The 9,816-nt window shown below is 49.8% G+C and overlaps 1 protein-coding gene across 1 annotated transcript; it reads right to left on the minus strand.

The window, feature by feature from the left end:
* Positions 1 to 1,230: 1,230 nt before the first annotated feature.
* LOC127650813 (CD209 antigen-like protein C) lies at positions 1,231 to 9,579 on the minus strand. The gene is made up of 6 exons (XM_052136452.1): positions 9,449 to 9,579; positions 4,673 to 4,789; positions 4,477 to 4,542; positions 3,108 to 3,191; positions 1,469 to 1,626; positions 1,231 to 1,347 (listed from the first exon to the last, which is right to left on the minus strand). The coding sequence occupies exons 1-6, from the start codon at positions 9,522 to 9,524 to the stop codon at positions 1,231 to 1,233; spliced, it is 618 nt and encodes a 205-aa protein (XP_051992412.1). The 5' UTR covers positions 9,525 to 9,579.
* Positions 9,580 to 9,816: the final 237 nt, after the last annotated feature.

The following is a 9,816-nucleotide window of genomic DNA, read 5'->3' on the forward strand; positions in this document are numbered from 1 at the left end:
ACCAGGGCATAGATGGTACGCAACTGCCCTATCGACCTGGGGAATCGGCCCGTATCCGTGGCGCTCTCCGCCGTTGAGGGTGGTGAGAGTGGAGCGGGTGGCACCTAGACGGGCGGAGAGCGGGGCTCCCACGTAGACGTCAGCTCATCATGCACCTCTGGGAAAAACGGGATGCCGCGAACGGCGCGCTGCCCACAGGAACCAGTCATCCAACCGTGAAGGCTGTGGGGAGGATGGAGGGTTCCAATCCAACCCCACGCTCACGGCGGCCCGGGAAAGCATGTCAGACATCTGAGCGTCGGCCTCAGCCTGGCCCTGCTGGCCCGAAGGCGGCAGTCCAGGGGAGTCCTCGGCATCAGACATCACACTCTCCGATGCAGCGGCGAGCTCATCTGCTTCGGGCTCGGGAGGATAGACAGCCAGGGCGTGAGGCGAGCCGCTATCGCCGCGAGCATGGACGGGGACCAGCAAGCGTGTCGGGGAACGGGAGGTTCGCGGGGGGCTACCCGGCGAAACTGCACCCGCTGCCGCCCCCAAATCGCCCCCAGCGCCAACCGCATCATCCTCAATCCCGTGGGAAGAAGGAGCAATGCGGGGTGCAGCTGGGGTGGCTTGCTTTCTGTTGAAAGCAAGCCGCGACCGCACCGTGGTCATGGTCATGTTCTCGCAGTGAGAACATGAACCATCCACAAACGCCGCCTCGGTGTGATCGCTGCCCAAACACACGAGACAGCGCCTGTGGCCGTCTGAAGCGGAAAGCACTCTACCGCATCCAGGAATGACACAGGGGCGGAAAGGCATCTTGAAAAAGACGCGTCCTTAAAAGGAATTTACTCTTTTAATACACAGTGTGTGTGTGTCTGCGCTGTCGAAGCGCTCAGGGGCAACAATGCAGGCCGTGCAATGTGAAGGAGAAAGCCGCTGTTGTGCGCCGTCAAGATCCAACAGCATGCAGATCGTCAGAGGAAACAGGAACGTTTATAGTGGTGTGTAACTCGCAGCAAACTGCAGACAGACCATCGGTTCCGAAGAAATTTTCTGACTAAACTTCCGTATTTGCCCCGCTTAAATACCTGTATGTCCGGGGGCGGGGTATGCAAATACTGACTGCCAACTCCCATTGGCCCTTTTCAATAGATCAGAGGTGGATATCGGCGCTAAAGAGAGACCCCTAGTGTCGCTTCTCCGACACAACGTGGAGAGAGTGACAGAAGGGGAACAACAGATTTCTTACTCTACTCCTGTTTCTTTGAGAGTTTGGTTATTCTCCCAAATCCACTGTCCCTCTGTGTCTTGATCATTCAGACCAATCCAGTGAGTCTCTTGAATTTTAGAGACCAGAAAATCCTAATGTAAAAAAAGTACTTTTAACTGTATTACAGTTATTCAAACAAAAAAGTGTGTATCCTTCTTTATAATGAATGTAAAAAAATAAACAGAAGCCACTTGAATTTTATTTCAGACTCACCTGTACTGCTTTACTGTCTATTATGACCTGATGAGCTTGTAATGATGCACACGAATCACGACTCTCAAACCATGTTTGATTTACATCGGAGAAGAAGTAGCACTTTCCACTAAACGCTGTCCAGCCCTCCTTGCAGAGTTTGCACGGAGCATTGAATTCTGAAGCAAATAATTATGAAAAACATTTTAAATCTATAAAAAAATACAGACCTACCTGACTTCAGACTATTTTATTTTTAAACCTCAAATGATACTGTAAGTGGGTTGTGGCAGTGGGGGCGTTGTCAAGCGCCCGTCCGGGGGAGAAAGCGGTAAGGGCGCTTGCACCTGAGTTAAATGATGTCTAACACTTGTCTCTAATTTCAGTGAGCATGGGGAGAGCAGCATAAAAATGCCCACAGAACCTCCAGACGAGGAGAGAGTGACACGCGTCAGTCCAGTGTTAGCATGTACAGAGAACCAGAAAAGCTTTATGTTACTTCAGAAGTTTTGTTTTGTTGCCGAAAAATAGAAAAGTTTTGAGCACTGCTGTGGCCATTAAAAAACTTACTTGTGAAGAGCTACGTCTTCGTTGCCTCCTTGTTGTCATACATCATACATGGGTCAAATAGGACCCAGTTGTCTAATTTTAAGTCATGGCTTAAAACACTCAAGTTGTGATATGGATTACTTTTATGCTGCCTTTATGTCCTTTTTGGAGCTTGCATTTTTTTGACTTATATTGTAAGGACAAAAACACCTCATATATTCTTTAAAATATCATAATTAGTGTTCCACTGAAGAAAGAAAGTCATGAGAGTTTGGGATGGCATAAGGGTGAACAGATGATTAGAGAATTATCCTTTTTGGGTGAACTATTCCTTCAAAACATACAGAATGTAGAATATTGACCAGAGAAAGCAGCGGCCACAAACAGTCACTTGTGGAATACTAGATGTGTTTATGAAGCTCAACTGAAAGAGCAGGGCTACTCAACTTCGGAAAGGTCAGGGGCCACAAAATTGAATCCCTGTACCCTCGAGGGCCGCACTCTTAATTTATATATACAGTATATAGGTTAACATTTTTATAGGATGGATGTTAGTTAACGGGATAGTTCACCTAAAAATTTTAATTCTCTCATAATTTTCTCACCTTCGTCCATCCAAGATGTGTATAACTTTCTTTCTTCAGCTGAAGACAAAAGAAGATTTCTGTTGAGCTATTCAAGAGATTGGACAGATTTGCATGTTGAAGTGAGCTGAAGTGAGATTGTGAGCGCGCATGTACTCTGTATGAACACGTGTGCAGACTGACTACCGCTCACATAACATCAGCCATGTTTAGATATTATTTGTTGTTTTTATTTACTTATTTGTATAACATCCTTTTGCAGTTATATTCCCTCTCTAACTTGATTCAGCAATGTAGAGAACTAGCATAAATCCTCACAATTCATAGATTTGATAGGCTGCTGATATATATATTTCTAAAGATTATAAAATAACAGGGGCCACAAAAGATCGCTCGAGGGCCGCATGTGGGCCGTGAGCCACATTTTGAGTAGCGCTGTGATAGAGCGTAGTGCCAGCTACACCATTTTGAAAAAGGTGTCTGTTGAATTTAAAACTGTATTACAGAAAGTTGAATAATTCACTCACCAGTGCAAGAGGAGAGACATTCTTCAACTCTGTGGTACTTGGCTAAAATCTCTTTCTCAGAGTCTGATACACAAGACTTGTTCTCTATGATAGAAAAGAAAGTAATTATAAATGAGTGTAGTTCATCAGTCAATGTTTTTGTTAACATCTTTTAAATATCAAGTAATTCTTTAAATACCATTGTGGAGCAGAGGGGGGCGGGGCCGGGTCAGAATATAGCGCCTGGTCCCCAATCGGCCTGATGAGGCGCGAGGGATAAAGGCGGCCGGTGACGATGTTTCGAGAGAGAGAGAATTACGGGCATGTCCGTCATGTGTGTGTTTGTTTATGCTTTTGGTTTGAGTTTAATTAAATATCATTTATATTGACAAGCCGGTTCTCGCCTCCTCCTTGCCCATCCTTTAACTGTTTTACATTGGTGCCGAAGCCCAGGAAGGAGGAGGGATGCCCGTCGCAGAGACCTCGACACTGCCGTCCTCCCAGGGGAGCGCCGCTGCCATCTGCCGGGTGACGGAGTAGCCCGACCGCCCGGATGCGGGGAACGGCCGTTGTCCGCGGGGCAAGTGGGGACTGGATACCCCGACTGCCTGAAGCGAGGGAGCCGTTGCCGAGGGCGGAGGAGTGCCCTGCCGTCCCCAGAGACGCGGAGGGGTCGAGGGAGACCGCCGTCCGCGAGGGGAGGAGGGAAGAAACTCTCCGACCGCCCGGAGCGGTAGGGCCGCTGCCAGGTGCGGAAGAGTGTCCCCATTTGCTGCCAGAAAAGCGGAGGGGCGTTCTGCCCCCTGGGGGTCGAAGGTTTGACTCCAGTTCACCCGGGGTTGGAGCGGCTGTCGTCCACCTGAGTGTGGAGGAGTGTTCGAGGACCACACGACGGTACATCAGAGAACCGGTGAGTGAGCTTTTTCTCTCTCTCCTCTCTCTCTCCCTTTCGCACCGTGTTGGCCTTTTCCCTCGCCTATTTTGTTGTTGTTGTTGTTGTTTTTTCCCCCTCCTGTCTCCTCCCAGGGCGAGTTAGGCGGGGATGACCACGCGGGACGCAAGATAGGGGGAGGTGTACGTCATGCCAGTGGCACCCCGGCCTGAGATAAGGCCGGGAGGAGTGTGGAGCGGAGGGGGGCGGGGCCGGGTCGGAATATCGCGCGCCCGGTCCCCAATCGGCCTGATGAGGCGCGTGAGGGATAAAGGCGGCCGGTGATGATGGTTCGAGAGAGAGAGAGAGAGAATTACGGGCATGTCCGTCATGTGTGTGTTTGTTTATGCTTTTGGTTTGAGTTTAATTAAATATCATTTATATTGACAAGCCGGTTCTCGCCTCATCCTTGCCCATCCTTTAACTGTTTTACAACCATATATATATATTTACTCTTACCTGGCATCAGTTTTGGAACATTGTGCTGGTCATTCTGAATGTCACACAAGGTGGATTTACCAGCATCTAATCGACAAAAAACACAAATAGGCATGGCAGCACAAGCAAAATCCAAGTTTTGTGCCTTTTAGTCCATTTCTATCAGATTTGATATGGTGAATGTTGGTATCAAAATACACAAGATACATATACTCACAAAGGAAACCGCAGACGCCTCCCAGAGCAAAAGTCAGTGACACACCGAAAACAATTAGAGGAACTTTAATCCATTTAAAGGAGGCAACTTCTCTCTCGCACTGAACTGTGGGTTTACCTGTGGTTATAAAATGTAATGACTGAATTCAAATGCACAACATTGATTGTATTTAAAATGTGAATAGGATTGCAATGTTTAAATTGCAATGTTATAAATATGAGTAAGCCCAGCAATAAAAGCAAACAACTAATTATGCAGACAGTATACAATAAGTTACAGTTGAGTATGTAATGATACACTATTTTAACACTGTATACCACTGCATGCCTTTGGTTGTATCAGTCTGCCTCATCTATAGCCTGTATGTAAAATGCTTCAGTAGCAATTAACTATATGCATGAAACAATTAAACATATTACAGTTTACATAGAAAGACATCAGCTTATTTACACTGAGCAACAGAAAGCTGACTGCTGTGCCAGCCATTAACACAAATAGAAACATGCAGGAAGTTACAAAACCACAAACTCTGAAAGTGAGATCACCTTTTCCAACCATTTTTATTCAAGCTAAAATTAAAAAGGCATTTGAAATGATGGTATAGATTTGGTTTTCTGTCTTTTATTACACCTGCTGATTTCAAAGAGCAGCATATAAATGCAATAAAACAGTGAGGACGTTTCATGTATTACTGCCATTTTAGTGCATCTATACATCATTTTTGGTTCACAATCTCAACCGTACACATCATTAAACTATATAATGTTAGAATTCCAACCTACTGGAACTAAAATAAATACACTTTTTAATCCAAAATGTGTCGTTAATCACCATTGTAAATGACTGTATTGTTGCTGTCATGTTCATTGGTGTCCTTTGTCTTCGTGCTTTTATTTGGAAGTTCAGTTTAGTCCCTGTTTCCTGGTTCCTGTTTCCTGTTTGGTTTTTTGTAGTCCTTTGTAGTTTGTTATTATGATTGGTGTTCCCTTGATTGTTTCTTCCAGGTGTCCCTCATTCCCTTGTTTGTTCCCCTTGTATTTAAACCCTGGTTTTTTTTTCAGTCCTTGTTGATCGTTGTTGGATGTATGGATCGTTTCATGTTTGCTGTTCTTGCCCCCCGATGTTGATTCGTGTTCGTCCGAGGTTCCCTTTCCCCTTCGTGGATGTTTGTCAACTTGTGTTCACCCGTGTGTCACTGTGTGTTTGAATGCACTTTTCCCATCGTGGACTTTTGATTTGTTCCAGTGTTTGTGTTCTTTTCATCCGTGTGTTAGTTTGACTTTGAGTTTATTTTCCCATCGTGGACTTTTGATTTGTTCCCGTGTTTTCTTATCTGTGTACATACATTAATAAAAACCGTGTTTGGATCCGCATCTACCATCTGCCTTCTCCTGACTCCCCACATCGTGACAGAACGATCGACCCGCAATGGATCCAGCGGCCCAACAGGCTAACTACCGGCTGCTCTGCTTGAGGCAGGGGGACCGACCGATTGAGGACCACGTCCGGGACTTCCTCGACCTGGCTTTTGTCTCCGATTTCCCGGACTCCTCTCTGGTGGTCTTCTTTCGGGGTAATCTGAATGCCTCACTAAGGGAGCGGTTGCCACCGGCGACGCGCGGCTGGACTTTGGAGGAGATGGTAGAAGAGGCTCTGCTGGTCAGCGGCTCGTCACTCACGGTTTACGTGGCAGAGGAGAAACCTGCCTCACCTCCCGCGGTGGCGGCCTTCAGCTCGCCCTTGGCTCTTCCTGTCGTACCAGTCCCACCTGTCAACGAGGTCACCCTCACGCCAGTCACCTTCCAAGAGCCAGCGCGTTCATCTTCGTCTGCCCGGAGGAGGGAGAGAAGACGGGCTTCCGCTTCCCGGTTCGCGCCTGCCCCGGTCTGCGAGCCTGAGCCCACGCATGTCACGGTGAGCGAGCCAGAGCCCACGCATGTCACGGTGAGCGAGCCAGAGCCCACGCATGTCACGGTGAGCGAGCCAGAGCCCACGCATGTCACGGTGAGCGAGCCAGAGCCCACGCCAGCCACGGTCAGTGAACCCAAGCCAGCGCATGCCACGGTCACCCAGCCAGCGCCTGTAGCCTCGACCGTCCCTGAGTCAGCGCCTGTAGCCTCGACCGTCCCTGAGCCAGCGCCTGTAGCCTCGACCGTCCCTGAGTCAGCGCCTGTAGCCTCGACCGTCCCTGAGCCAGCGCCTGTAGCCTCGACCGTCCCTGAGCCAGCGCCTGTAGCCTCGACTGTCCCTGAGCCAGCGCCTGTAGCCTCGACCGTCCCTGAGCCAGCGCCTGTAGCCTCGACCGTCCCTGAGCCAGCGCCTGTAGCCTCGACCGTCCCTGAGCCAGCGCCTGTAGCCTCGACCGTCCCTGAGCCAGCAGCCATGACTGTCCAAGAGCCAGCGCCAGCAGCCATGACCATCCAAAAGCCAGTGCCAGTAGCCGTGACCGTCCAAAAGCCAGCGCCAGTGGTCGTGCCCGTCCAAGTGTCAGTGCCTCTCGAGCCGCCCAGAGCTCCTCCTCCCGAGTCTTCCAGGGCTCCTCCTCCCGAGCTTTCCAGGGCTCCGCCTCCCGAGCTTTCCAGAGCTCCGCCTCCCGAGCTTTCCAGAGCTCCGCCTCCCGAGCTTTCCAGAGCTCCGCCTCTCGAGCCTCCCAGGGCTCCGCCCCTCAAGTCACTCGAGCCCCCCAGGGCTCCGCCCCTCAAGTCACTCGAGCCCCCCAGGGCTCCGCCCCTCAAGTCACTCGAGCCTCCCAGGGCTCCACTCCTCAAGTCACTCGAGCCTCCCAGGGCTCCACTCCTCAAGTCACTCGAGCCTCCCAGGGCTCCGCCTCTCAAGCCTCTCGAGCCTTCCAGGGCTCCGCCTCTCAAGCCTCTCGAGCCTTCCAGGGCTCCGCCTCTCAAGCCTCTCGAGCCTTCCTGGGCTCCGCCTCTCAAGCCTCTCGAGCCTTCCAGAGCTCCGCCCCTCAAGTCTTCTAGGGCTCCGCCCCTCAAGCCTCTCGAGCCTTCCAGGGCTCCTTCTCTCGAGCCTTCCAGGGCTCCGCCTCTCAAGCCTCTCGAGCCTTCCAGGGCTCCGCCTCCAGAGCCTCTCGAGTCTTCCACGGCCCTTCTCCCTGAGCCTCCTACGGCTCCACCTCCAGAGCCTCCTACGGCTCCGCCTCCCGAGCCTCCTACGGCTCTGCTCCCAGAGACTCCAGAACTTTCTATGGCTCTGCCTCTCGAGCCTCCTACGGCTCCGCCTCCAGAGCCTCCTACGGCTCCTCTCCCAGGGCCTCCCACGGCTCCGCCTCCCGAGCCTCCCACGGCTCTGCCTCCTGAGCCTCCCTCTGTTCAGTCTCTTGAGCCTCCCACGGCTCCGCCCCCTGAGCCTCCAGAGCTTTCCAGGGTTCCGCCTCCCTTGGCTCCGCTTCCCTTTGCTCCGCCCCCAGGGTCTCCTGCGGCCTTGCCTGCGCCTCCTTCTGCGCCGCCACCCAAGTCTTCGACTGCTCCGCCTCAGAAGTCCTCCTTGGCTCCGCCAGCTCCCCTAGTGGCCACTCTTCCTCCCAGGGCCCCTGAACCAGCCCTAGCCCTATGGCCACCTCCTAGGTCACCTAAGCCTGTCCCTGTCCTGTGGCTTCCTCCCAGGCCCCCTGAACCGGCCCTTGCTCAACGGCCATCTCCCAGACCACCTAAACCTGTCCCTACCCGATGGACGCCCCCCAGACCACCCGACCTGGTTCCCTTGACACACCCCCATAGACTGCTTGCCTGCCCTCTCGGCCTCCCTGGTCTGCCTGTCTACCCTCTCCACCTCCCTGGTCTGCCTGCCTCCCGTGGACTGCCTAATTGCCCCCGTGGACTGTCTCAGTGCCCCTTGTACCCCCGTGAACTGTCTCTGTGCCCCCTTGAATTGTCTGTTTGCCCCTGGTGCCCTCATTTTGTTTTTTCTTTGTGGGTCTTTTTTGTCTTTTGTTTTTTTTGGATCATCTGGAATCCGATCCTTTGAGGGGGGGTTCTGTCATGTTCATTGGTGTCCTTTGTCTTCGTGCTTTTATTTGGAAGTTCAGTTTAGTCCCTGTTTCCTGTTTGGTTTTTTGTAGTCCTTTGTAGTTTGTTATTATGATTGGTGTTCCCTTGATTGTTTCTTCCAGGTGTCCCTCATTCCCTTGTTTGTTCCCCTTGTTTTTAAACCCTGGTTTTTTGTTCAGTCCTTGTCGATCGTTGTTGGATGTATGGATCGTTTCATGTTTGCTGTTCTTGCCCCCCGATGTTGATTCGTGTTCGCCCGAGGTTCCCTTTCCCCTTCGTGGATGTTTGTCAACTTGTGTTCACCTGTGTGTCACTGTGTGTTTGAATGCACTTTTCCCATCGTGGACTTTTGATTTGTTCCCGTGTTTTCTTATCTGTGTACATACATTAATAAAAACCGCATTTGGATCCGCATCTACCGTCTGCCTTCTCCTGACTCCCCACATCGTGACAGTTGCATTGGTAATCAAATGTGTTGTTAAACATATACAGTGTCAGCCATGCAAACATAAAACACCATCAGGGACATGTGACTCTAAAATTGTGCAATAAACATCAAAACCTCAATGTACAGATACATACTGCTATAAAAAAAATAAGAAGACACAAAATTATTTGAATCAAATGTGATGGGTCAAGCATGGACTTGTGGGGATGCCAGATATATTTTTTATTGTAGTATTAACAATAGTTTAATATAAAAGTATTTAGAATGTTTTATTAAACATAATATACATTTTTACTTTTACGAAAATCACAAATCTATTCTTACCTTGAAAATGGGAGTGCTTGTTGTTTGAAGAATGAATGCCGATTCCGATGGTGGAATTTTCATAGATGTGTTCCATTATACAAGCTTAACTGCAAACTCTGAGACCTGTATGTGTGTGAATGTAAAATAAGGAAGTTAACTGACAATTATTAAACTGAACATCATCTCATTTTGGTTTCATCTTAATACACGTTATTTTGGTCTATTTCCGGGGATGTGTAGGGGAGTATAGGGAGTGGTTACAGACTCAGAAGTGTGCATTGGACATAAATTAAAAAAAAAGAGCCAATGTACGTAGGTGGCAGTTGTGATAGGCAGTGGAGTATTGTTAGATACCATGTTATTTGGGTTTCCACAGTCTGCCCAAT

Source organism: Xyrauchen texanus, chromosome 10, assembly GCF_025860055.1.
Source record: "Xyrauchen texanus isolate HMW12.3.18 chromosome 10, RBS_HiC_50CHRs, whole genome shotgun sequence".
Taxonomy (NCBI): domain Eukaryota; kingdom Metazoa; phylum Chordata; class Actinopteri; order Cypriniformes; family Catostomidae; genus Xyrauchen; species Xyrauchen texanus.

What these genes read in the sequence shown, in the direction of transcription:
- LOC127650813 (XM_052136452.1), bottom strand. Translation starts at nt 9,524, where the DNA reads ATGGAACACATCTATGAAAATTCCACCATCGGAATCGGCATTCATTCT. An exon ending in AGGCGTCTGCGGTTTCCTTT is followed by an intron (nt 4,543 to 4,672) that starts GTGAGTATATGT and finishes TTTGTCGATTAG; the next exon opens with ATGCTGGTAAATCCACCTTG. An exon ending in TGTTCCAAAACTGATGCCAG is followed by an intron (nt 3,192 to 4,476) that starts GTAAGAGTAAAT and finishes TTTCTATCATAG; the next exon opens with AGAACAAGTCTTGTGTATCA.